Source organism: Dendropsophus ebraccatus, chromosome 13, assembly GCF_027789765.1.
Source record: "Dendropsophus ebraccatus isolate aDenEbr1 chromosome 13, aDenEbr1.pat, whole genome shotgun sequence".
In the NCBI taxonomy this organism is placed as follows: Eukaryota; Metazoa; Chordata; class Amphibia; order Anura; family Hylidae; genus Dendropsophus; species Dendropsophus ebraccatus.
The window spans coordinates 17,628,171-17,655,268 of NC_091466.1; the positions used below are offsets into that span (position 1 = coordinate 17,628,171).

Sequence of the window (27,098 nt, forward strand, 5' to 3'; positions counted from 1 at the left end):
TTCCTAATATTTATTGACTGTGGAATGTTTGTTACCTCATGCCTGCTCCATAGTAACACATCATGACGGAACTAGCATAGCAATACAATGATTACCAAAAGGACATGGATAATGCTATCTACAGATCTGCCAGAAGGCTCTGGACGCTAACTTTGAATTTCCTGGTAGCATTCTTTATAGGATTTTTTCCCAGTATCTAGATTTTGTGAACAGAAGTTGTGCACAGATCCCAATGACTCATGGATACCAATACAAACATAAATCACGACGGCCTGTTGTTGCCTGTTCAATGTGCGTATCAGATGTTATCGGCCCCATTTTATTTATTATTCAAAAAAGATTTTATTGAAAAAAAATGAAGCTATGAGGAATATGAAAGATGATACTATATAGAAATGGTACCATGGTACATGCAATAGAGTACGGAGAATGCAGAAATATGCTGTGTCCTGTGCAGTGGCGGATTATAATATAGGCGGTTTGGGCGGCCGCCCGGGGCCTGAGGCTCCGGGGGCCCATGCCACGCCGCCCACATTATAATCCGCTACTGCGGGTGACTCTCTTGTGACCGCAAGCATTATTTTGCTTGCGGTCACAAGGGTCCATCTGTCCCCCGGCTGATGCGCGGCTGCAGGAGGTGTCCCGTCCTATCCCCGGCAGCGCGCGCATCAGTGAGCTCCCCGTGCGCCTGTGGCTATGACTTCCGGCGCACGGGGAGCTCTCTGATGCGCGCGCTGCCGGGGATAGTACGGGACACCCCCGGCAGCCGCGCATCAGCCAGGGACAGACCGAGAGGCTCGACGGGGGAACGGATGGCAGGTGAGTACTGTTGTGTTGTTGTTTTTTTGTTGTGTGTTATCTGAGGGGGACCATCTATAAGGGGGGGGGCAGCAATGAGGGGGACCATCTATAAAGGGGGGGCAGCAATGAGGGGGACCATCTATAAGGGGGGGGCAGCAATGAGGGGGACCATCTATAAAGGGGGGGCAGCAATGAGGGGGACCATCAATAAGGGGGGGCAGCAATGAGGGGGACCATCTATAAAGGGGGGGCAGCAATGAGGGGGACCATCTATAAAGGGGGGGCAGCAATGAGGGGGACCATCTATAAAGGGGGGGGCAGCAATGAGGGGGACCATCTATAAGGGGGGGCAGCAATGAGGGGAACCATCTATAAGGGGGGGCAGCAATGAGGGGGACCATCTATAAGGGGGGGCAGCAATGAGGGGGACCATCTATAAAGGGGGGCAGCAATGAGGGTGACTATCTATAAGGGGGGGCAGCAATGAGGGGGGCCATCTATAAAGGGGGGGGCAGCAATGAGGGGGGCCATCTATAAGGAGGGGCAGCAATGAGGGGGACCATCTATAAAGGGGGGGCAGCAATGAGGGGGACCATCTATAAAGGGGGGGCAGCAATGAGGGGGACCATCTATAAAGGGGGGGCAGCAATGAGGGGGACCATCTATAAGGGGGGGCAGCAATGAGGGGGACCATCTATAAAGGGGGGGCAGCAATGAGGGGGGACCATCTATAAAGGGGGGCAGCAATAAGGGGGACCATCTTAAAGGGGGGGAGAGGGAAGAGGGGGACCATCTATAAGGGGGGAGAGGTAAGAGGGGGCCAGCAATGAGGGGGACTATCTATAAGGGGGGAGAGGGAAGAGGGGGACCATTTATAAGGGGGGAGAGGGAAGAGGGGGACCATCTATAAGGGGGGGAGAGGGAAGAGGGGGACCATCTATAAGGGGGGGGGGAGAGGGGGCCAGCTGACATCCTCTGTGCTGCTGTAACCTCCCCTATAGATCAGCACCCTCCTCTCCTGACATCCTCTGTGCTGCTGTGACCCTGTGACCTCCCCTATAAGATCAGCGCCCTCCTCTCCTGACATCCTCTGTGCTGCTCGGACCTCTCCTATAGATCAGCCCCCTCCTCTCCTGACATCCTCTGTGCTGCTGTGACCTCCCCTATAGATCAGCACCCTCCTCTCCTGACATCCTTTGTGCTGCTCGGACGCTGTGACCTCTCCTATAGATCAGCACTCCCCTCTCCTGACATCCTCTGTGCTGCTGGGACCTCTCCTATAGGATTAGCACCCTCCTCTCCTGACATCCTCTGTGCTGCTGGGACCTCTCCTATAGGATTAGCACCCTCCTCTCCTGACATCCTCTGTGCTGCTGGGAACTCTCCTATAAGATCAGCACCCTCCTCTCCTGACATCCTCTGTGCTGCTGGGACCTCTCCTATAGGATTAGCATCCTCTTCTCCTGACATCCTCTGTGCTGCTGTGACCCTGTGACCTCCCCTATAAGATCAGCCCTCTCCTCTCCTGACAACCTCTGTGCTGCTGTGAACTGGGGGGGGAGGGGGGGGGGGCAACAGCAGGAAACCAGGTGGCAATATGTTTATTGGGGGCAGTGGAGGTGGGGTGGACAATGCTTACTGGGGGTAGCAGCAAGGGACCAAACGTTATGTTTATTGGGGCCAGCAGGGAGGGGAGGCAGGCAGTGTTTATTGGGGACAGCGTGGGGGGGGGGGCAGTAGCGGATTATAATTTGGGCAGATTGACCAGGGGGGGGGCCCAGGTTGGGTTGACAGCCCGGGGCCCAGGGTACATTTAATGCGCCACTGGTCCTGTGGTTCTTTTTGAGTTGTAACCACAGCTGCTGTTGGTTAACACCTCCTTCAAGGGGAACTCCAGGTAGAGGTTAAAAACACATGTAATGTACTGAACTGGTTTACTATAGATATGGTCCAAGATAAATTAAACAAACTCAATGTAACCAAAGCTCCAGGGCCTGATGGATTACACCCCAGAGTTCTTAGGGAACTCAGTTCTGTAATTTATCTACCCTTGTATGAAATATTCCGTGATTCTTTGCTTACTGGTATTGTGCCGAGGGACTGGCGTAAGGCAAATGTAATGCCGATCTTCAAAAAGGGCTCTCGAACTTCCCCAGGTAACTATAGACCCGTAAGCTTAACGTCCATTGTGGGGAAACTATTTGAGGGGCTTATAAGGGACTACATCCAGGAATATGTAGTGGCTAATAGTATTATAAGTGATAACCAGCATGGATTTACTAAGGACAGAAGCTGTCAAACCAACCTAATATGTTTCTATGAAGAGGTAAGTAGAAGCCTGGATGGCGGCGCTGCTGTGGATATCGTGTACCTGGATTTTGCAAAAGCGTTTGACACAGTTCCTCATGGACGTCTGATGGGTAAGTTAAAGTCTATCGGTTTGGAAAATTTAATGTGTAACTGGATTGAAAACTGGCTTAATAATCGTACCCAGAGAGTGGTGGTCAATGATTCCTACTCCGAATGGTCCCCGGTAATAAGTGGTGTACCCCAAGGGTCAGTACTGGGCCCTCTTCTGTTTAACTTGTTTATTAATGATATTGAGAATGGAATTAACAGCAATGTTTCTATCTTTGCAGATGACACCAAGCTTTGTAGTACAGTACAGTCTATGGAGGATGTGCAGATGTTACAGGATGACTTAGACACACTGAGTGTTTGGGCGTCCACTTGGCAAATGAGGTTCAATGTGGATAAATGTAATGTTATGCACCTGGGTACTAATAACCCACATGCATCATATGTCCTGGGGGGAGTTACTCTGGGAGAGTCGCTGATAGAGAAGGATCTGGGTGTACTTGTAGATAATAGACTACAGAACAGCACACAATGTCAGTCAGCTGCTTCTAAGGCCAGCAGGATATTGTCATGTATAACACAGGCATGGACTCTCGGGACAGGGATATAATATTACCGCTTTATAAAGCTTTGGTGCGGCCCCATCTGGAGTATGGCGTCCAGTTTTGGAACCCGATTCATAAAAAGGATGTTCTAGAGCTGGAGAGGGTACAAAGACGGGCAACTAAACTAATAGGGGAATGGAGCATCTTAGTTATGAGGAGAGATTAGGGGAGTTACATTTGTTTAGTCTGGAGAAGAGACGTATAAGGGGAGATATGATTAACTTATTTAAATATATAAATGGCCCCTACAAGAAATATGGGGAAAAGATGTTCCAGGTAAAACCCCCTCAAAGGACAAGGGGGCACTGCCTGCGCCTGGAGAAAAAAGGTTCAATCTCCGGAGGCGACAAGCCTTCTTTACAATGAGAACTGTGAATCTGTGGAACAGTCTACCACAGGATCTGGTCACAGCAACAACAGTAGAGGGCTTCAAAACAGGGCTAGACAAGTTCTTAGACCAAAATAATATAGATGCATATGTATAGAACCTATCACCCCTCCCCCTTCCCTGTATCCATCCCCTCCTTGGTTGAACTTGATGGACATGTGTCTTTTTTCAACCGTATTAACTATATAACTATGTAACTATGTAACTATGTAACACCACACAGCACGCTGTATTCTCTACCTGTAACACCACACAGCACTCTGTATTCTCTACCTGTAACACCACACAGCACGCTGTATTCTCTACCTGTAACACCACACAGCACTGTATTCTCTACCTGTAACACCACACAGCACGCTGTATTGTCTACCTGTAACACCACACAGCACCCTGTAATCTCTACCTGTAACACCACACAGCACGCTGTATTCTCTACCTGTAACACCACACAGCGCACTGTATTCTCTACCTGTAACACCACACATCACGCTGTATTCTCTACCTGTAACACCACACAGCATGCTGTATTCTCTACCTGTAACACCACACAGCACACTGTATTCTCTACCTGTAACACCACACAGCACGCTGTATTCTCTACCTGTAACACCACACAGCACTGTATTCTCTACCTGTAACACCACACAGCACGCTGTATTGTCTACCTGTAACACCACACAGCACGCTGTATTCTCTACCTGTAACACCACACAGCACGCTGTATTCTCTACCTGTAACACCACACAGCACGCTGTATTCTCTACCTGTAACACCACACAGCACACGGTATTCTCTACCTGTAACGCTGATATTGGAATAAAGTAAAGAACTTTTTGGAATCAGTGCAGCACCTGCTTCTGGCTGGTCAGAGATGGTGAATCACTCAGGGGGTTGGGAGATCCAGCCGCGCCTCCTGTGACATCACGCCCTGCCCCCTGTCTGCATCATCAGCCTGTGCTCAGCAAACACACAATGTGAGACAGAGGCATGGTATCTTTGTCCCCTAAGGTGGGTGAGCAGTGGGAGCAAGAGACAATGTGAATTGGCACTGAGGGCAGTTTTCTTCACTTCCTGGATTTCAAACAGCTGCCAGTGTGGCAGAACCACACAGATACGGTAATACATTGTATAGACACATCTATTTAACTTTTTAACTAGTTTCCCTTTAAAGCAAACATACCATAAGAAATAGCTACATTTTCCCACTACCTTGTCATCTGGGAATAGGTCAATGCCCCGAGTGTGACTATATCCCCTCCCCTTGGGGGAGTGGCCATGCGTGATTCTAAAAGGGGTGCGTCACCAAGGGGAGGAGATAACCTCACACTGGGGGTGCGGGATCTGTCCTCCGTGCATAGAGTGGGCACAGGACGACCAGTTGGAGAAACTGGGCGGCATTTTTGAAAAGGGTCGTGCCACCAGGATCCTCGCACCAGGGCTGACAAGGTAGTGAGAAAAAAAATTCACTATTACAATGTTTCATTAACTTTAACATCTGATTATAGATGAGTATACTATTCCCTGGAGTATCTGGGTACTGGATACTCTAACAAGTACTGCATGGTACTTGTGTAAAATAGCAAGACTCCTCCCTACATCTTTGGCAGCCTAGATTAGCCAATAAACATGCATGGAAGGGGCTGGAACATCCTGTTATGTCACAGCCATGTAGATCAGCCGCATCAGGTGACCTGTGTGTATATAGACCCAGGTCACCTGATGCTTGATTCACTTGAAGTCTGTTAGCTGACAGGAAGAGCTGCTGGCGCAGGGACAGAACAGGTGTAGGGCTTAGGTTTAATAGTAAGGTAGACAACAACACTCTTTCAGGACTAGTAATCTCACAGTGTGACACAAAAAAACAAAATATTACATACAATATACTAGTATTTTACGGTATACTGATACCGATAGTGATACAGTATACTGGTACTGGTATATAGCTAGCAACACAGTTGTATACCGTGCTACAATTTATTTTATTGATGTATGCAGTAGGAGTACTAGCATTAATTAACCCCTTTATGACCGATCTCATTGATGCACAAAAGTCCGGGTCAGATTAATGCAATGTTCCTCCCCTCCTTCTAAGAGCCATAGCGCTTTTATTTTTCCAACTACAGGGCTAGTTGGGGAGAATTTTTTTGCGCCATGATCTCTAGTTTTTATTAATATCATATTGGTGTAACAGAAAAATTTTGACCGCTTTTTTTCTTTTATATATATATAATTTTTAAAAAACAGCAATCTTGGTGTTTTTTTTTCTTCTTTCGTTTACACCGTTCACCACGCGGCAACAATAATGTTATATTTTCATAGATTGGACAATTCCATACACTACGATATATAATATGTTTCTTTATTTTAAAAAAAATATTTTTATTTTTATACTAGGCAAGGGGGTATTTTAACCCTTAGACGACCCAGGGCATACCGAAACTGCCGTGGTCCCAGGTGCTGTATGTAGCCCAGGACCGCGGCTATTTGCGGGCATGGTCCGATCGCCGTGCCCGATAATTAATTATTCAGATGCAGCTGTCATTTGTGGTGAAAATGAAAATAAAATGCAATTTTATTTAATTTGGGGAGGGGGGGGGAGGGAGGTGTTGTGTTGTGTTTACACCATTTGCCCTAGGGTAAAAATGTGATATATGTTCCTCATGTCAGTACGATTACAACGATATGTAACTTGCATAACTTATTTTATTTGTCAGCTTTTAAAAAATTTAAATCTTTGGAAAAAAAAACCCCTGTTGTTCCTTATTTTGCTCTATTTCCATCCTTATAGCGCTGTTATCCTTTGGTCTATGGGGCTGTGTGAGCTGTCATTTTTTGCGCCATGATCTGTAGTTTCTTTCGGTGCCTTGTTTGCGTATATGCGCCTTTTTGATCACTTTTTATTACAATTTTCCTGGATTTGAGGCGACCAAAAATGCGCAATTTTGCACTTTGGTGGGTTTTTGCGCTTATGATGTTTACCATGCGAGGTCAGGAACGTAATAATTTGCAAGTTTGGGCAATTACACACGCAGAGATACCAAATATATTAGTTTATTTATTTTTATTAAATGGGATACACTTCTTGCAAAACGCTCTTAATTCAAGTTAGTCTTAAACCAAGGTACCCCTGTAAATCAAAAAATTCTAAAAAGTCAAAACTGGCAGTTGGTGAGGGGAAAAAGGGCAAGGTCTGTGGGCAACTTCACAAGAGCAGCCCAACCCCAATTTGGCTTTAAATGGAGCCCTAAGCTGCACTGGCTGAGTAATATGGCTTCCCCACCACCAGCCTGACACATGTGATGACTAAACTCTACCTGACCTGACCTATTGTCTGTTAGGGTTCTATTACACAGCCTGATCATAAAGTGGAAATGCAGACTCCAGCAAAACCCCAACGGCCCTATTACACAAAGCGATTATCGTTTTGTGTAATAGAAGATAAAGATCAGCACGATGTCAGCTGATCATTGTTCTTCAACAGGCTGAAATGGCAGCGATCTGCTGCCGTCGCTCTGTGCAATAGGAGCAGCGGCAGCAAACCGCTGCTGTCTCCTTTGGCTGCCCAGGCGATCTGATGATCGCCCGGGCTGCTCCCCCGCAACCTCCCCAGATCTTACCTGCTCCTCCTCTCTCAATGTTGGCGCGTGTAATAGTGTTGGATGAAGGAGGAACAAGCGAGCGCTGACCTGACAGGTTGGCGCTTGCTTGTTCTCTACATCGCCCATTAAGTTAAATCTAAAGCGACCTTGCCGATACTCCGCTACCACCAGATATATCTTGTGTCAAATACCTGACCTCAATAATAAGGCACTAATATTCTCCTTTAAATACCTGGAAATAACAACTTCCCTGGAAGTAATTTACTTCCTTACAGAGCCGCACATGTTCTCCGGTTGAACTAGATGAATAGAATTCTTTGATCTCCGATAAGTTTATTTAATTTCAATCCCTTGTAACAATACCGAATTATGAATTATTACTGAACAACAGGCATCCGCTAAGCTTCACATTTTTTCCATGAACAAATAAGACAATAAGTAATTTATAACAGTTATCTCATCCATCTGTCTGTCCAAAGAAATGCACTATGCTGTGTTACCTACAGTTCTGCAATACCTGGAAACAATGGCAGCCTATGTCTAGGAGCAGATCAGTGTTCACATTGCATTGTTTCCAGTGCATAGCAAATGAATGGAATATTACTTAATGTCTTTTTGTTCTATGAAATGCTGCAGAATGAAGGGCCTTGAAGCAATATCATAGTATGTGTATAGAAAACGTATTAAACGTACTAAATTCGCTTGCATTCCGCTTAAATTCAGCTCCTATCCTTAGGGTGGGTTCACTCTGAGGAATTCTCGCCGATGAATTCAGTCTGCTCTACGCGTGCACGGTTGCGCGCCTTTCCGCCAGCTCCATAGACACCATTCTATGGGCCAGCTGATTCCACATTCCGCCGAAAGAATTGACGAGTCAATTCTTTTGGCGGAATGCGGAATCCGCCCGTGCATAGAATGGTGTCTATGGCCCGGGCGGAGAGGCGCGCGGCCATGAGCGCGTACAGGCGACGGAATTCCGCGTTTATCTGTGAGAATTCCTCAATGTGTACCCAGCCTTAAGTGAATGGAGAGAGTACGCGCTCGTCCGCTGCCGCCGCTCTCCGCTCAAAGAACTAACATGTTTAGTTCTTTGAGAGGAGAGGGAGCGGACAAGTGCGCGCCAGGAAGGTAAGTATAAAATGTATTTTCTATTTAAAGGGAATCTGTCAGCTACCATTCATGTTCCAAACTGCTGACACTGTTAGATAGCTTTTAGGCCAAGGAGGCACATGGGACCCTTCATTTATCTGTCTGTGCTTCCACAATGTAAAAACATAGTGTATTTTAATCCAGATTACAAATACACTAATATGTAGGAAAAATGAATGTACAGACAGACATCTTGGAAAACAAAGTAGTAATTTAAGTAGTGAACCTCGTAAATAGTCTGAACGGTTATAATTTCAGTAATTTTTACTTTTTTTTTTTTTTACATGAATCACAAGTTCTGTTTCCTTCTTGTGGAGGGAAACCAATAAACCCGGCAGGTGGTATGTTCCTTCCGCTAATCTCACTACTCGGGTTATTTGTACAGTGTTCCGTGTAAAAATTCCACAGAAAATTCTTTGTCCTGACCTTGTATATCTGGAACATTTATTGCATGTGATATGGCGCTTTTTTTGTAGTAGCATGCTCTGTGAATACTGTACTATTGTATCACACAGCTCTCACCACGGCTCTTTAGTTCCTGATTTCTATATGTTGTTGGATACTGAAGCACAGAAATTTCCCTATATACAATTAACCCCATCCTACCACACTGAGATGTAGCTAAAAGCTCATGGCCCCCAGTGCAAAAGTTTACCTTGCCAACACCCACCCCATATATATTATTACACAAAGAGTGGATTACAAACATAATTTTCATTTGGGCCAGATACTGGGAAGCTTAAACACAGTCTCATGCCAGAAAGTCTCATCTACTGAACAATGTGGATAGGCCCCTGATGATTGTTGCATGTGAAACGTGTAGGGCTGCTACTTTTAGGACTTAAGAAACTTCAGAATCTCAAGAAACTGTTAAATAAAGGGAAGCACCTCATCCTTTTATAAATATTTATACACTGCACAATAAGAACTGTTTGAAAAAAAAAAAAAAGGGGGGGGGGGGGGAACATGCAATAGTTAATTCCTGTGAAAGTAAAAGCATGGGGGGGGGGGGTGCATGAAATGATGTTAAAAAAAAAAACCGCATGAACAAATTTTGGCAGACATCTATCATGGCTGCGTAAGTATATATACACACACGTTACAAATTTTAACAGAATACAATAAAGGTTATATTTTAAACTCCTAAAAATATTTTCAATATGTCTAAATATATATATATTATATATACACACAAACACACACTACTGTTTAAAAGTTTGGGGTCACAATGAAATGTCCTTATTTTTGAAGGAAAAGCACTGTACTTTTCAATGAAGATCACTTTAAACTAGTCCTAACTTTAAACAAATACACTATGCATTGCTAATGTGGCAAATGACTATTCTAGTTGCAAATGTCTGGTTTTTGGTGCCATATCTACATAGGTGTATAGAGGCCCATTTCCAGCAATTATCACTCCAGTGTTCTAATGGTACAATGTGTTTGCTCATTGGCTCAGAAGGCTAATTGATGAGTAGAAAACCCTTGTGCAATCATGTTCACACATCTGAAAACAGTCTAGCTCATTACAGAAGCTACAAAACTGACCTTCCTTTGAGCAGATTGTGTTTCTGGAGCATCACATTTGTGGGGTCAATTAAACGCTCAAAATGGCCAGAAAAAGAGAACTTTCATCTGAAACTCGACAGTCTATTCTTGTTCTTAGAAATGAAGGCTATTCCATGCGAGAAATTGCTAAGAAATTGAAGATTTCCTACAACGGTGTGTACTACTCCCTTCAGAGGACAGCACAAACCGGCTCTAACCAGAGTAGAAAAAGAAGTGGGAGGCCGCGTTGCACAACTAAGCAAGAAGATAAGCACATTAGAGTCTCTAGTTTAAGAAACAGACACCTCACAGGTCCCCAACTGGCATCTTCATTACATAGTACCCGCAAAACACCAGTGTCAACATCTACAGTGAAGAGGCGGCTGCGGGATTTTGGGCTTCAGGGCAGAGTGGCAAAGAAAAAGCCATATCTGAGACTGGCCAATAAAAGAAAAAGATTAAGATGGGCAAAAGAACACAGACATTGGACAGAGGAAGACTGGAAAAAAGGGTTGTGGACGGATGAATCCAAGTTTGAGGTGTTTGGATCACAAAGAAGAACGTTTGTGAGACGCAGAAGAAATGAAAAGATGCTGGAAGAATGCCTGACGCCATCTGTTAAGCATGGTGGAGGTAATGTGATGGTCTGGGGTTGCTTTGGTGCTGGTAAGGTGGGAGATTTGTACAGGGTAAAAGGGATTCTGAATAAGGAAGGCGATCACTCTGCACCGCCATGCCATACCCAGTGGACAGCGCTTGATTGGAGCCAATTTCATCCTACAACAGGACAATGACCCTAAACACACCTCCAAATTGTGCAAGAACTATTTACAGCAGAAGCAGCAGCTGGTATTCTATCATAGGTAATGGAGTGGCCAGCGCAGTCACCAGATCACAACCCCATTGAGCTGTTGTGGGAGCAGCTTGACCGTATGGTACGCCAGAAGTGCCTATCCAACTTGTGGGAGCTGCTTCTAGAAGCGTGGGGGGCAATTTCTCCAGCTTACCCCAACAGATTAATAGCTAGAATGCCAAAGGTGTGCAATGCTGGAATTGCTGCAAAAGGTGGATTCTTTGACGAAAGCAAAGTGTGATGTAAAAACAATGTTATTTCACATACAAATCATTATTTCTAACCTTGCCAATGTCTTGACTATTTCCTATTCATTTCACAACGTATGGTGGTGAAGAGGTGTGACTTTTCATGGAAAACACAAAATTGTTTGGGTGACCCCAAACTTTTGGACGGTAGTGTGTGTGTGTGTGTGTGTTATATATATATATATATATATATATATATATATATACACATACATACACACACAATGTCCATTCGATCCCAAAGCAACAAGAGCAGGAGCTGGAATGCTATTCTTGGCCATAGTGTCAATTAGTAAAACCAGTCTATATAATATTTTTGTTAGAGTGTATCCGCAGATACCATAGGTAGTAACTACATATATTGTCCTGAGAAATGAAGCAGCTTTGTGAGTCTACTCTGACTTTTGTGACACATCTGTTCCTGTCAGTGCTGCCGCACGGACTTCTGTAGTGTCCCACTACATGTTTCTTTCTCTTCTTACACCTTGGTAAAAGGTATCACTCTAGGGTCATTGGTTAGGACAGGAAGCCAATGTTTCTCACTCCAACCACTAGATGTCACACTCCTTTCGCAGCTAATACTAGGTTCAGCTATACACACACGCTTCCTCTCTTTAGTCTACCCTTCCTTGGGTTAGTCAGTCTAGTTCCAAACAGGAGGAGAGCAGACCTATTTCCACCAACTAGTTACCTAACCACTATGGGTTGCTAGACTAGACCCTTAGGGAATCCTTAGACAAGGAGTCTCACCCCTTGCCTACGCTGTGGATTAACTTTACAACACAGGACAGTCAACTACCATAGAGAGACAGACACTTCCAGACTGGACACGGCAACAAAAAAAAAAGATGGTGCAGCACTCATCCAATGCCGCATCATTCCGTGTGAAGTGGCCAACACTGCTACAGGGAAGATTAAGCCGATCTCGGGCAGGTGCGGAGGGATACCTCGTTGGATTTATACACTTCCAGACTGGACCTGCAGCAGAGCACAGTGCCAGCAAGCCGCTCTCTGACACTCAGCTTAGTAGGAAGGATTCTACAAGCCAGCTCTGCCCAGGGCAGAGACCCAGGAATCTTACTACCCCATTAGGATGGAAACCAGACACTGTGGGGCAGAAGGCGGTTATGTGAGATAACTGGGACTCATCCATACGCGAGTATGAGGATTTCACCACATCCCAACAGAGTACTTAGTATATTAGTCAAGGAACCCTCCTATCTGGTCCCTGAACCTGCTACTGTTCTTACTATCAACCCATTATTTTTTGGACTTGAGCACTGTTTTTGACTATTTTTGCACTAGTTTTGCACTAGAATACCTTTGATAAATAAAGTTTAAAGGTTGCTTAACCCCTTAAATGGAGCCAATTTTTTTGCTTTTAGCTTTTCCTCCTTTTGTTTAGAAGGCCATAGCACTAGTAATTTTTCTGAAAAAAAAAAAAAAAATCGTTGTGGGGGCTTTGTTTTTACACCATTTACCTATGGTAAAACAGACATGTTATACATGTTCAAGTCAGTACAGTTAAAACGATATGTAACTTGCATAACTTACTTGATGGCTTTTAAAAATAAAACCTTTAATAGAAAAACGTTCCTTAAAAATCGCTCTATTCCCATGCTTATAACACTCTCATGCTTTGGTCTATAGGGCTGTGTGAGGTGTAATTTTTTGCTCCATGATCTGTTCTTTCTATCAGTACCTTTTGGCATACATGCAAATTTTTGAGATATATATATATATATATATATATATATATATATTACACTTTTTATTGCAATTTTTCTTTGATGTGACCAAAAATGCATGATTTCCACTTTGGCGGGTTTTTGCGCTTACGCCGTTTACCATGCGAGATCAGGAATGGGATAATTTAATAGTTCGGGTGATTATGCATGCAGTGATACCAAATGTGTTTAAAGGGAGGGTCATCCAGACTTATCAGGGGAGGGTTTTTTATTAATATAACTACACCGATCTCTCAAAGGCATCAGTGTAGTATGCTTTATACAGCACCAATCAATGAGACACCAGGGAAGGCCGCACAGAAGACTTTTAAATGCAGCTGTCATGTTTAATAGCTGCATTTAACGCTCTTAATTAGCAAGAGCGGCAATCGGCTGCACCCGCTAATAGCCGCAGTCCCGGACTGCAGATAGCTCCTGGCCCACCTCTGAACTCCCCTAGCGACAAGATGGCATAAATGTACGTCATCTGTCGTTAAGGGGTTAAAGTGGGACAGAACTTACTGTAACACAGAACGCTCGTTACAGAACGCTCGGCTTTTAAGTACTGGTGGCTGGAGAAAATGGATGCAGCTCTAGGGCTGCCTGGAAAATATGGATACAGCCAGAGAGAATATTTTTCCAGGCAGCCCCAGAGCTGCATCCATCTTCTCCAGCCACCAGTAATAAGTGTAGTTGTACTTTTTTAATCAGCATAATTTCAGGGTAGATGGGCCTTTAATCAAACATCAGGTCAGGTACTGTTATTTGTTGATGGCATGTATGATCAATAATTTAGTATTTTAATAGTTCAAGCCTCACTCATTTTGTGAATGCACTACTATATTTTTTTCTATCCTACTGTATTGTCCTGTCCACTCCGTTATGACATTCTCCATTAATCTCCTATGGTTTAGGCTCCAGCCAACTTCCCTTTATAATGTAATTATATAGTCTGGTATGTGTCTTAGCTGTCTCTGCTATCAGCAGTAGTGATTCCATTTTACCATTTCACAGCCCTAGAGGAAGCCAAGCCGTTCATTTATCTAAAGTACCTTCCTGCAAGCACTTATCATGGCGATGTTAACACACATGTAACCATGTCTGTGCTCCAGAGGTCACTAGTCGGTGATCTTATAACATTGAGGTCATGCCCCCAACACGATAACCAATGGTTTGCTAATTTTATAACCACACTACATGTCTGTCTCAGATATTGTATTCCCAAAGTCACATCAGTAACTTGGGAGTAAACAGTGAGTCATTTGGAGGTGCTGCTGCTTTCTCTGGGACTCTTCCATGCTTATTCCACTCTAGCCATTTGTACTGTTAAATTTAGCACCTAATTCATTAGAGCCTAGACTGTCAACTGGGCGGCCACGACTGCCTACTTCTCCACAGGGAGATCCTAAGGTTCTCACCCCATTGTCTAAAAGCTTATCGTATAACTTCTAAAAAAAAGATACAACTTTGTTCAGTGGGGCATAAACCCAAGTGCATTCTCCATTGAGAAACAGTTAGTGACCTCCCAGTTGACAGTCTAGGACCTCCTTGGTAGAGTAGGTTCAAAGGTGATTGGCCCATTTAGAGAATTCTCTGCCCTGAAATCTTCTAGGACATAAAAAAGGTGTCCGACTTCTTCCTTCACTCTGGCGAGCAGTACAACATATTTGAGGGGGGGGGGGGGGGGGGGTACCCTGCCAACTTATGGACAGATTGAGGGTTATATTAGAGCTCTAAAATGAGAGAAGCCACCTGCTAGTAGCAAGGATACAGGAAGGAAAGTAGGACACACTTTGATATTATATTTTCCCTGTACTGTTGAAGAGTAGCATCCATATTACAGAAACCAGAAGGGGCTGAGAGGGTTGCAGGCTGGTCATATGACAGACCTGTCTGCATTCAAAAGTAGCTGAGCCTTAATGGTGGGCAGGGCTTTAATTACCACTTCCGCCCCCAAGGATTATTGTTGTTGTACAGAGTAAATAGACACCCAGTGGGCCCATTAAGTACAAATATTGGTACCACAACTTTGTCTGGGAGAATAGATATCATGACCATTAAACTTACTCTGTAAAATCAGACCAGTTGCCATTAGACACACACACACACACACACACGCTGTGGTTAAATATATCTGTTGCAAATAACTCAGTCAGTACAACTGTAAAAAGCATATAACATTTATTCTCAAACCCTTGGAATTACATCGGAGTTAAGAGTGGAAAGTTCTTAGGAGACAGTATTCCTGAACCAAGCATCTCCATTATACCCAGGCATCTTATGTCCGGATACATAGACAATTCTTGTTGCAGGTTTTGCTTGTTCTGTATTCAGTCAAGATTGTGCACATCCTGCTGAAAATCCACGTTTCCAGATGCTTCGTTATACATTACTGAGGGGGACAGAGGGGGGGGGGGGGAAACACAATTAACTTGAGATTTAGGAAGTGTCCAGTGATTGACTCTGGTCAGGCACAAGAACTGTGACAGCCATATTGGTTGTTCCTGCCTTCCCAGATACTGTACAGCCAAGATGGTGTCAGTTTCTGGGAAGTTACAAATCTCTTGTTTTCTATTAACATTTCCCTTTGAGGGTTAATACTTCATGCTGACAGGCCAACAAGCTACAGGAGTTTATCTGTCACCTAAGGCAATTACTACGAGTCCTCGGCCCAGCTGCCCATTTCTCTTGGCTCCAGCAGTCACTACATTCACTTGTGTTAACATGCGATACCACCAGCAATGCCATATCTTCAGAGTCTGCCTACATCCATTGGCTGCAAATATTTCAGCACCTTAAACAACTTAGCTCATGCTGCAAACCACCTCATAGTTAAGTTGAAGAAGCAAGGATTGGCTATTCCCATTGATTTAGCAGGAACTAATTACTGACTATTCAGTGGAAGTCTAGGGTGGTCCCATTCCCTAGATTATACACTGTTCTATATGGTGTTTAGTAAACTTGATCCACTCTACTCTTGCCTAGAGGCAAATAGTAGAGACAATTCCCATATTTGTCAAGCCATATGTATGAGCGATTGAATGCTTGAGACAGACATTAAAATCTCTTACCAGCTAGTTAGGTCCCGAGCTCTCCAAGATGATACGAGCTGCAAAATGTCAGTGGTAGACTTTCCATCTGGAGTCTTGAGGTCATCAGAAGGGTCTCCATTGAAGTTTCCACATGCTCCACAGATAGCCTCGGACAATTTTTCAAAGGCACGGAGAACAAGGTTTCCACTGTCAGACAACTCCATCCTCAAGTCAGCTCCAAGCTGAACAGAAACAGAAGAGTTCTGCACCACATTGGCCGACACAATACCAGAACTATAGGGGAGATGACTCAAGCGTCCCATCACCTACATAAACATGGTAAGATTTTACATTCTAATATTCTTTCAGTTGTCAATTTCTTTAGGCATATTACTCACCCACACTTCCTTGTCTTTAGAGATTGTCACCAGAGAACCATTAAGGAAGATATGAACTCTTGCCACTGACGCTGTAGCATTTCCACAACTCTGGATATCAGTGATAACACGGAACCATCCATTAGCCTCATCATCGCATAGAGAAGCCACCTCTACTGGACCGTCGCCAATAGGTCCTCCAGTGAGACCATCAAAAGTCACTAGGTTGTGTGGATTCACAAAACATTTTGCTTCTGTCTTGTAGCAACCACGGACTCCATTTACTAGACGGCAACGTTCCTTATCCCCACATCTTACTGCAGTACAGGTTACACTTCCAGCCTGGCACTTACATTGACTGCTACAGTTTGCCGTGATGAAGAATTCACCCTCCTAAGCAATAAGAAAATTGACTTGTATGACATTCTAACAGGAACTTTTTAGTGCAGACAGTAGTACAATCCTAGGTTTCCAAGTACATTGTTCTATGACCACCACTACTTCTCTTGGAAAAACTTTTCCAAATTAATCTTTTGAAGGCCACCCAAGAAACTACCATGGGTCCAGCTTCTCTACCCCCTCCCTACTCCAGGGAAATTCACACAACTGCAATGAAAAAGGAGTCATCCAGGATTTGAAAAACCAGCTACTCTCTACTTGCTAAAACCGCAGCACCCCTGTCCTCAGGTTGTGTGGTATTAGAATTCATTCCAATGGAAGAGAGCTGCAAAACTACACCCAAACGGAGAACATGATTGGTGAAGTTACTGGAAGAAAGACTGGATAACCTCTTTATGGCCAAATAGATGTCAGTGTAGACTATGGACATGCTGGGTCCGCTAGAACAGGAGCTCCCCATAAGAACATCTACAGTGTAGCACATGGTTCGGTGTTGACCCCTATGTCATGTCCATATTTGCCAACAGGGCATGTTGGCAATTGTTTCATTGCCAAGTTGTAGCCCAAGTTCTCTAGATATTCTTTGAGAAAAACAAAGGCCCATTCATATTAGTGCCTCCTGTAGGTCCCAGATCTATATTCTCCCCTAGGTTACTTCTGACATTTCATACAAAGATATTATACTCACACTTAAGTATCTTCCGTTATATACACATCCACAACGGTCAGCTGTGACACATTTGTCTCCATCCAGCACATATCCAGTGTCACATTCACAGCCTTCAAAGCATTGGTCTGTACATCTCATTGGCACCACCAGTCCAGAGCACGTTTGTTCACAAATTCTGGTACAGAGTTCATAGTGACTGTTGACTAGGCAGGAAAAAGCTAGAAGAAAAGTGAAATTCAGGCCATTAATCATGGAATAAGAAAACTCAACCCTACTGATAGATCTTAACAGAACAAGGTTTCACCATCTTTTATGGTATATACTTACGACAAAACATTGGTGTCCTCCAAGAACCAAGAGTAACCCCGGCTGTATGACAAGCAGCAGTATAGGCCTGCAGGTTCTTGCACAGAATGTCGTCTTCTCCACCAACAGCACACAAGTCATAGATGCAGTGGTTGAAATAGTCAACTGGGCTGATCTTTGAGTGACATGACTTGAATGGTCCAGATGGGTCTGTAATCATACCACAGGAGGATGTAGCCTTGAATGGCTGAACCTTGGTCTCATCACATACTGGACAGTCTCCTTCATTACAACCATCACTGCATTTCGCTTCAGAAACATTAACCTTCCAGGAGAACCCAAACTCATTTACAGTCTCAGCAACCTGCTTGTTAGGAAGCTGGAAGTCATCATTTTGGTCACCATTGAAGTTGCCACAGAGGCCACCCATCTTGCGACGATAAGTACTTGGAATTTGTAGGACCACATAGTAAATTGTGTCATAAAGAATCTTCAGCCTAAAGTCTGTCTGCAAGACCACATTGTTCCCTTGTTGATTCACTGTGATCTCATCATCGCCCAACACCAGGGGCAGTTTGTAGAACTCTCCATCAACCTGAAATGCACAAAACAAAATGAGAGTAATGCTCAAGAATGACAACATGAAGGAATTAATATATTCCAGTAAATTATACCGACCTTCACTTTGGATCTTGTGTTTCTTTCAATGGCTACTGTGTAACCATATACAGACACCACCACAAGCCTTGTCACAGCAACATTACCATCTGCATAGGCTTCATTTTTAACAGAAATTGAGAATGGCACCAGATGAGGATCATCTTCAACAACCTTTGCCAAAGTGTATGTGCAAGTACCTTGAAAGTCAAATCTGACACCATCAAAAGATATGTAGTGTGGATCTCCAGAAGCTACACACTGGCCAGTCTCTCTTGCTTGACAGCCCCAAGCTCCATTGACCAGTTTGCATTCTTCCTCAGGCCCACAGGTTTCAGATTTACAGCCGACAATCCCATCAGCTCCACACTGGCATTCCTCTCTGCATTGACCCTTGGGATAGAAGGTTTCGTTCTTCTGGTAGTATTTATCTTGATATACACAACCACAGTCAGCAATAGAAACACATTTGTGACCACTCAGGATGTATCCGTCATCACAGTAGCAGGCTTCCCTACATGGAGAGTCACAACCAGTTGGTGAAGACAACCCATGGCAAGTCACTGGGCAGGAGTTTCCACACAATTCATAGTGACTATTTGGCAGACAGTAGAGACCTAGAAATGAATAAACAATGAAATATAAGGAACAGGGTGCAGAGAAAAGCCTGTGGAAAGAACATTTACTGGTATAACAAAGGACTTACTGCAGAAAACAGGTGATCTCCATTCCTGTAGCCTAACACCAGCTTCCTGGCAAACAGCCACATAAAGACTAATGGCATTACAGAAGGATGATGGATGTCCTTTGTATTGGCAGGCATCAAAAACACAATCACTAAAGAATGGGGTTGGATCCACAATGGAGTAACATTGACTGAAGGGCCCATTGGGCTTACTGATCAGCCCACAATACTTCTCATTCTTGTACTCTTGCATCTGAGCTTCAGCACACAGAGGACAGCTTCCAGTACATTCTGGGGAACAGCCGGGAACCTCACCAACCTGCCAACTGTTCCCAAACTGGACGGCATTTGATGCTGGTTGTCCATCCTTCATATTAAAGTCATCATTGGGATTATTGTTATAGTTTCCACATAGTCCACCTACAGCATTTGCATAGGTGCTGGGTATAGTCACTGCAACATAACTGTTCCAGTCATATGTAATGGTGACATCAAAATCAGTCTTCACGATTCCAGTGCTGCCACTGATGTAGGCTACAACTTTGTTACTTTGGAAGTAGAAGGGGAGAGAGGTAACCAATCCATTAACCTAAAAAAAAAAAAAAAAAAAAAGGTGCAACATTATTGGGACATTTATGAAATCTGCACCACTGGCGTACAACATTCATATCCCCACTCAACCGATGGGCGGGTAGTTGGGGGAGGCACAGCTAGTTTGGGAGGCAGTGTGACCTCCTCCTGTGCCCGATTTACACCCACTCACAGTCAAGTCATGGCAGAAACCTACACCTGCTCAGGAACAGACCAGGCCAGTTTCACCGGGACATGCACGCATCTTCAAGAATCTGGCGGAACAATTTGAGTCAAGACCCAATTTAAGACTGGCTTACAAGTAAGCAGGTCTTTCGATGTCCCCCTTATTGTCTGGACTATTTCATATGAGATGCACTTAGCCATTGCTCATACTAACTACCTCTCAAATATGACCGCATCTGATCTAAGTTACAAAGTCCGTCCGGCAGCAGGATGACACAATCCTATTAAAATACGAACATTGACTTCATACGTACCAAGATACGGCGAGGGTAGTCCATGCTAAGAGTCAAAACTAGACCATCAGTCTCCAGGTTGACAACTGGTGTGGGACACAGCTTTGTTACCCGCACGGTTGTTATTCTGCACAGTGACATTAAAATAAGGAACTGGCGTATTAGAGGTCATGCCAACAAGTTGGTATATGCAGGTACCCATAAAGTCAAATCTTTTGCCATCAAAAGTTGTGTAGTGTGGATCTCCAGAGCCTGAACATGTGCCAAAGTTAATGGGTTTACAGGTTCTCTCCCCGTTAACTATCATGCACCTTTCACTGGCTTTACAGCTGCTTTCCTTACAGATCACCATACCAACACTTGGATCACATTTACAGAGTATACAGCAGTTGTCATCAGTCCAGAACTCTTGGTCAGGTTGGTAGTAGGCACCTTTGTAAGTGCAGCCACAGCCCAATACTGGAACACATTTCTCACCACCAAGGACAAAGCCATCATTGCACTGGCAGGTCTCAACACAGTCATCAGTGCATCGCGAAGGAGCTGTGGGGTCAGTACAAGTAGCCGGACAGGCATTTCCACAGAATTCATAGTGACTGTTTGTTGGACATGGTAAAACTGTTGAAAAAAAAAATTATATAAGAATCACCTTAAACAGGCTAGTAAGACATCTCGTGTTGTTTCCACTCTACAGCTGCATCCCAATAGCATGCATTGTCAGTGCAGAGACACAGCTTTTCTTCTATACAATATCTTGTGTCTTTCACTTACCACATCCTGATGGTGTTCTCCAATCATATACTTTAACTCCTTGTTTCCGGCAGGTGTTGGAATAGGCATTGAGGGCTTGGCACAAGAACTGGTTTGCGCCACCATTGATGCAGACATCATACAAGCAGTTATCAAAGAAAGTGTCTGGGTTAATCTTCAGGTGACACTCCCTGAAGGGCCCTTCTGCTACCTTTCTAATAAGACCACATTTGTTTTCACCATCATACAGGCTCTTCTTGGCAACGTCACAAGTTGGACAGTTTAGACTCGGACAGACATCAAAGCAGAAGGGATCTCCATCTTTGACCTTCCAACTCTTGGCCCAGTCTATGATGGAGGTGACTGTTTTGTTATCTGAAGTCACCAGATCATCATTAGTTTCTTGGTTGAAGTTTCCACATAGACCTTGTATGAGGCCAAAGTAGCTGCTGTCGAGAGTGATCACCATGTGCCAGTTGTAGTCAAAGGTCACCTGGAGGCCAAAGTCTGTATGAATCACAGCACCAAGACCACTGATACCAACAGAGATCCTCCCATCTAACAAGGTCACCGGCAGGTTGGTTACAACATCATTGACCTGTTGAAACATTTATAAAATTCAGATTAAATAAAATAGCACCAGTTTGGCTTTTAAAGCTGCAGAATAGTGACTGCAACTTTGGCGTATAGACACCAGCTTGTTCACAGTCTGTACAAAGTGGCTTTATGATTTGCTGTTATCTGGGAAGTATGGTCTATGCACCAAAGCCAAGTCTGGACACTATCAAGACAGTGTCTTCTACTCTGAAGCTGCATGTAAATCTTGACATATCCCATAATGCAGTTCTGGAATATAACTGTCAGTATAGGACTAAAACTATAGGAAGTTGTTCAGAGGTCACTTCTAATATGCTTCAAACTCAAACTCACCCTAACTCTGCCGAATTCCCCCTTCATAATGGTGATCTTGTAGCTGTACATGTAGATGGTCACAGTTCTGACGTAGGATACTGCCTTGGTTCCTCGATTGTTATTCTTCTCTTCAATCGTAAATGGAACCAGCCTGTCATCTCCACCTGTGTATTTAGCCATTATATATGTGCAGGTTCCCTGGAAGTCGTAGTCGTTTCCATCAAAAGTGTGATAATGGGGGTCGCCCCACGCCCAGCAGCTGCCTGTGAAATCTGGAACGCAGACTGGTTTCCCATCTTGTATCTTGCAAGCCTCTTTGATCATGCAGTTCAATGACTTACATGGATCTGTAGTTGGAGTAATGTTTTAGGTTGACATATGACCAAGCATAAGAAATCTTTAGCACCAATACTGTGCCAACGATTAATAAATTAAGAATTTAGTGTGTGTGTGTGGGGGGGGGGAGCGCTAATCATAAGGTTAAAAACTCACTGAGATCTATGCTATAAAAAGGGTTCTATTACACGTGACGATTATGGTGCAGATTATCGTTATTTTGTTCTAATTTAAACCATAATCTTTTCATGTAAACGCAGGCAACGACTAACTAGAATTTGTTAATTTGGTGCCAACACGAAAAAATAGTTTGTTGTAATTCCCCATTTGCTCGCTAATCGTTTAAGGCAATTCCACATTGTTCCTTCATTTGCTGGGATAAGATGGAGTAAAACATCGTAGTAACCATTACTAAAGTTCTGTGTAATATGGTGAATGATTGAGTTAATAAATCCTGTTTGCGATTGTTTATCGTCTAGAATAGTGTCTGCGTGCTGACAGCTAGCGGGGAACGAGGAGCAAGTGAACATGTGCTCCTCCAGATCAGGCCGTGTAATAGAGCCCTTAGACTTACCTTTATTAACACAAGCCACAACACCATCTTTAATCTGGCATGTCTCATCAACCCCACACCCAGTGTCTTCACAGATGAGGCCACCCACTGGGCTACAGGTGCACGCTTCTTTACAGTCGCTGGATAACACTGTCTCATTAGGCTGTTTAAAAAGACCAAACACAACAACATGACAGAAATTTTCCATTAAGTAGCCCTATACCTAGGCCCTGGAACCTAAGAAGCCCATTAGCAATTGTACCTAATGGACAAATGTTGGCTGGGGGTGTAGCAGCAGATGGGTCCTCACAGCCATGATAAATCCCAGTGTGATTCCTCAAAGTATTAAGGTCTTTGTGATATTTTACCTGAAGTTAGGCCATACATCTGATCGGTGATGCAAACATAAGTGCATTGAAGTAGTGACCAGGAAGTTCCACCCACCTGGTAGTATCTTCCATCTTCAAAGCAGCCGCACTTATCCACGGACACACAGTTTTGGCCATCATAGAAGCCATCGATGCACTCACAGCCTTCAGAACAAGTTGTGGGACACTTTGTAGGATCAGTGACAGCAGAGCAGGTTACAGAGCAGACATTGGCACAAACGTTGTACTTGCTGTTGGCTGGACACTTCATGGCTGAGGATAGATAGGGACAATAGCTAAAGCATGGCCCAGCATAAACTTATTGCTGGAAGAGGTTATGAAGCAGTTTAGCAGTCTAAGAAGATGCCAGGGTTTTCTTGCTTAGGGCAGCCCAAGCAGGCATGCCCACGGAAGGTTAAATAGGGGGAACTACAGCAAAACCCTTAACAAGTGTAAATCTTTGGACAACTCCTTCACAAGGTGGAAGCGGGTGGGGTTGTCCCAAACAAGTTTTGCTTAAGAAAAACAATGTTTTGGAGTAGAGTAATTTTACAGATAAGTAGACTTACGGCAGAAGGCTTCGGTTCTCCACGGTTGGATGGTGACTCCAGCTGCCTGGCATGCAGCCACATAGCTGTGAATGTTGTTGCACAGGATGTTCCCATCACCCATACTGGCACATAGATCATAAATGCAGTTGTTGAAGTAGGGATCAGGACCAATTGTGGCATAGCAAGCAGTCAGTGGACCCTCAGGCTTCTTCAGGAATCCACAATAGTTCTCAGTCTTGAGGATTTCGCTCTTTTCAATCACATATTGGACAAGCATTTCCACTGCCACCACAACCATCACCACAAGATATGCCAGAAACCTGGACCTTCCATGAGGCTCCAAATTTGGTGGCATCTGTGGTCAGTGTCTTGTCAGGTAACCTGAAGTCATCATTACCATCACCATTGTAGTTACCACACAGGCCACCCAACTGCTCCTTGTAGTTTCCGGGAACAGTGACTATGACATTGTAGACAAGATCGTAATTGACCCGAACGCCAAAGTCTGAGTCAACGAGCATTCTTGCTCCATGCTGGTAAATACGGATCTTTCCATCCTCCAAGTTTAATGGGAGGTTAAAGTATATGCCATCAACCTGTGGGATACAGAAAAATTTACTTAGATCTGTGTGTCCACTCAAGCTTTACCTACTAAACGCAAGGCTATATATAACGGACAACAGGTATCATATGTATGGCAGACAGACTTCTAGTCTGATCCCTACACATAAATGCTTGGTTGAGTGCATTTCAGTGGCAAGACAACACTGCATGTTGGTTACTTCCCAGAGAACAAGGTCAGCTAGTAGAGCCTTCTCTTTATACAAGGGGCACATGGTAGGTTGGAGGTTCTGGAACAGATACTGTAGATACTTAGGAGCTTTACATTACACCTCTGCATATGGGGTAAACGGAACTATGCCTGCAGGCTTGGTGCTAAGGGCTGGAGAGCAATGTGTACTGAAAGCCTACCCTTATGATCGGATAGAGAAGGCTTTAGAGAGCCCAGTACAGACCTTAGTATTTCTTGGAAATGCTTACCATGATTTTATTGCGAACTTCATACTGAAGGAGTAGGTTGTATCCATAGACTTCAATGGAGACCAGTTTAGTGACTGCAACCTTCCTGTTCCCCCACTTCTCATTTTTCACATTGATGGAAAATGGTACCAAGTTGTCTCTCTTTGTAATGGTCTTGGTGAGAGTGTAGGTGCAAGTGCCTTGGAAATCAAAGGCCAGACCATCAAATGACATGTAGTGAGGATCACCTGCAGCCGAGCACCGAGCAGAGCCAACTGCTTGGCATTTCTGGACTCCATCTACCATTTTGCACTGTTCATTGGGGCCACAGCTGAAAGCTTTACATTCAACGACTCCATTGGCTGAGCACACACACTGCTGGCTGCAGACACCATTGGGGAAAAATACTTCACCAGCCTTGTAATATATATCCTGATATTTGCAGCCACATTGCGAGATCGGTACACAGTCTCCGCCACTCAGAATGAAGCAGTCGTCACATTCGCATCCCTCGGAGCACTGAGGTTTGCAGCCCAATGGAGGAGAGAGCGATAGGCATGTTGGAGTACAACCAGAGGCACATATTGCATAGTGGCTGTTCTTTGGACAAACTGGACCTGTGGTAGAAGATTGTGAAGGTTACAATCCTACTGAAATTACACAAGCATGTGGCACACTAAGTGGTATCAAAACTTACTGCAGAATTTTGAGGTTCTCCATGGGTATATAGTGATCCCAGCATCTTGACATAAGGTGGCATAGCTGGCTATCATCTTGCAGATTACATCCTGTCTACCTTCATAGAAGCAAACATCATATACGCAACTCTGAAAGGGCCCCTCTGGGTCAATCTTTGCATGGCACTCACGGAAAGGTCCATTCTTTTGTTTTAATATTCCACACCCTTCTTGGTTATTTTGGCGGAGTTGAAGCTCTGCCAGTTTAGAGCAGTTTCCTTTGTCATCCTCATAGCAACCAGGTACATCTTGCACCTTCCAGCTGTTTCCAAAGGCTGTTGGTTTTGTGGTCAACTGGTTGTTCTTCATAAGGAGATCATTACTCTTGTCATTATCAAAGTTACCACAAAGACCACAGACTGCTCCTGCATAGCTGCTTGGAAGGGTGACGGCAACATGACTGTCCCAGTTGTAGGAAACACGTAGACCAAAACTTGTTTGGATTATGGCAAGATAACCTTGTTTGTAGACTGAGAGTTTACCATTTTCAACCACAAAGGGGAGGTTGGTTAGGACTCCATTAAGCTGGAAAGAAATAACCATGATTTGATCAGACTTTGCTATAGACAAAGATAGGGGTTTACATTTGTGACAAACTCACCACAATCCTGTCCTTGTACTTCCTGTCGATGACCAAGTCATAGGTGAAGAGCTTGACTTGCACAGCTGAGACATAGGACACAACTTTGCTTCCTCTGTTTTCATTCTGCACAAGGACCAGGAAGTCCACTAGTGTATCTGACTTCTTGCAAAGTCCTGCAAACTGGTAGATACATGTTCCCTGGAAGTCGTATCTGACACCATCAAAGGTGGTGTAGTGGGGATCTCCTGATGCAGAGCATGTTCCATAAGAGACAGGGTAACAATTCTGGATTCCATTCACCACAGTACACTGCTCTGAGGACCTACACCTGGTGGCCTTGCAGTCAACTTTTCTGGTGGAAGAGTTGCATATGCACTGATTCTCACATTTATCACCACCCCAAAAGGTTTCATTGGGGGCAAACAACTTCCCTTGGTAGACACATCCACATGCAGACTTGGGTATGCATTTCCCTTCATCAAGGACATAGCCAGCCTTACACTGACACGACTCCACACATGAGGAAGAGCATATAGGTGGTGTTGCATCATCATTGCAGGTGGCAGGGCAGGCTTGGGCACAGAGCTTGTACTCACTGTTCTCGGGACACGACAATGCTAGAAGAGATATTACCAGTTAATGTTTGCTGATACATGTAGTACAGTTTGTTATGAGATTACAATAGGGAGGGGATGCTTCGTTTTTTTACATAGAATCAGTGACGGCTGATGGATGAGGCCATTACTCTGGATCACCAGGTGGGAAATCATGGCCAAAAAGGTAGTACTAGCTTTACACACAGGCCGTGTCTGGAGTTGACACTTTAACAGCAGAAGC

General features: G+C 44.2%; 3 protein-coding genes across 3 annotated transcripts; all 3 read right to left on the reverse strand.

The window, feature by feature from the left end:
• Positions 1–15,596: 15,596 nt before the first annotated feature.
• LOC138770954 (IgGFc-binding protein-like) lies at positions 15,597–19,715 on the reverse strand. Its single transcript, XM_069950303.1, has 7 exons — positions 19,424–19,715; positions 18,739–19,334; positions 18,082–18,655; positions 17,773–17,972; positions 16,707–17,078; positions 16,348–16,634; positions 15,597–15,668 (listed from the first exon to the last, which is right to left on the reverse strand). The coding sequence occupies exons 1-7, from the start codon at positions 19,653–19,655 to the stop codon at positions 15,659–15,661; spliced, it is 2,271 nt and encodes a 756-aa protein (XP_069806404.1). The 5' UTR covers positions 19,656–19,715; the 3' UTR covers positions 15,597–15,658.
• Positions 19,716–19,719: 4 nt separating this feature from the next.
• LOC138770440 (IgGFc-binding protein-like) lies at positions 19,720–24,505 on the reverse strand. The gene is made up of 7 exons (XM_069949542.1): positions 23,940–24,505; positions 23,447–23,643; positions 23,024–23,165; positions 22,132–22,460; positions 21,223–21,799; positions 20,473–21,069; positions 19,720–19,991 (listed from the first exon to the last, which is right to left on the reverse strand). The coding sequence occupies exons 1-6, from the start codon at positions 24,274–24,276 to the stop codon at positions 20,519–20,521; spliced, it is 2,133 nt and encodes a 710-aa protein (XP_069805643.1). The 5' UTR covers positions 24,277–24,505; the 3' UTR covers positions 19,720–19,991; positions 20,473–20,518.
• Positions 24,506–24,938: 433 nt separating this feature from the next.
• LOC138770441 (IgGFc-binding protein-like) lies at positions 24,939–26,712 on the reverse strand. Its single transcript, XM_069949544.1, has 4 exons — positions 26,705–26,712; positions 26,280–26,613; positions 25,639–26,203; positions 24,939–25,558 (listed from the first exon to the last, which is right to left on the reverse strand). The coding sequence occupies exons 1-4, from the start codon at positions 26,710–26,712 to the stop codon at positions 24,939–24,941; spliced, it is 1,527 nt and encodes a 508-aa protein (XP_069805645.1).
• Positions 26,713–27,098: the final 386 nt, after the last annotated feature.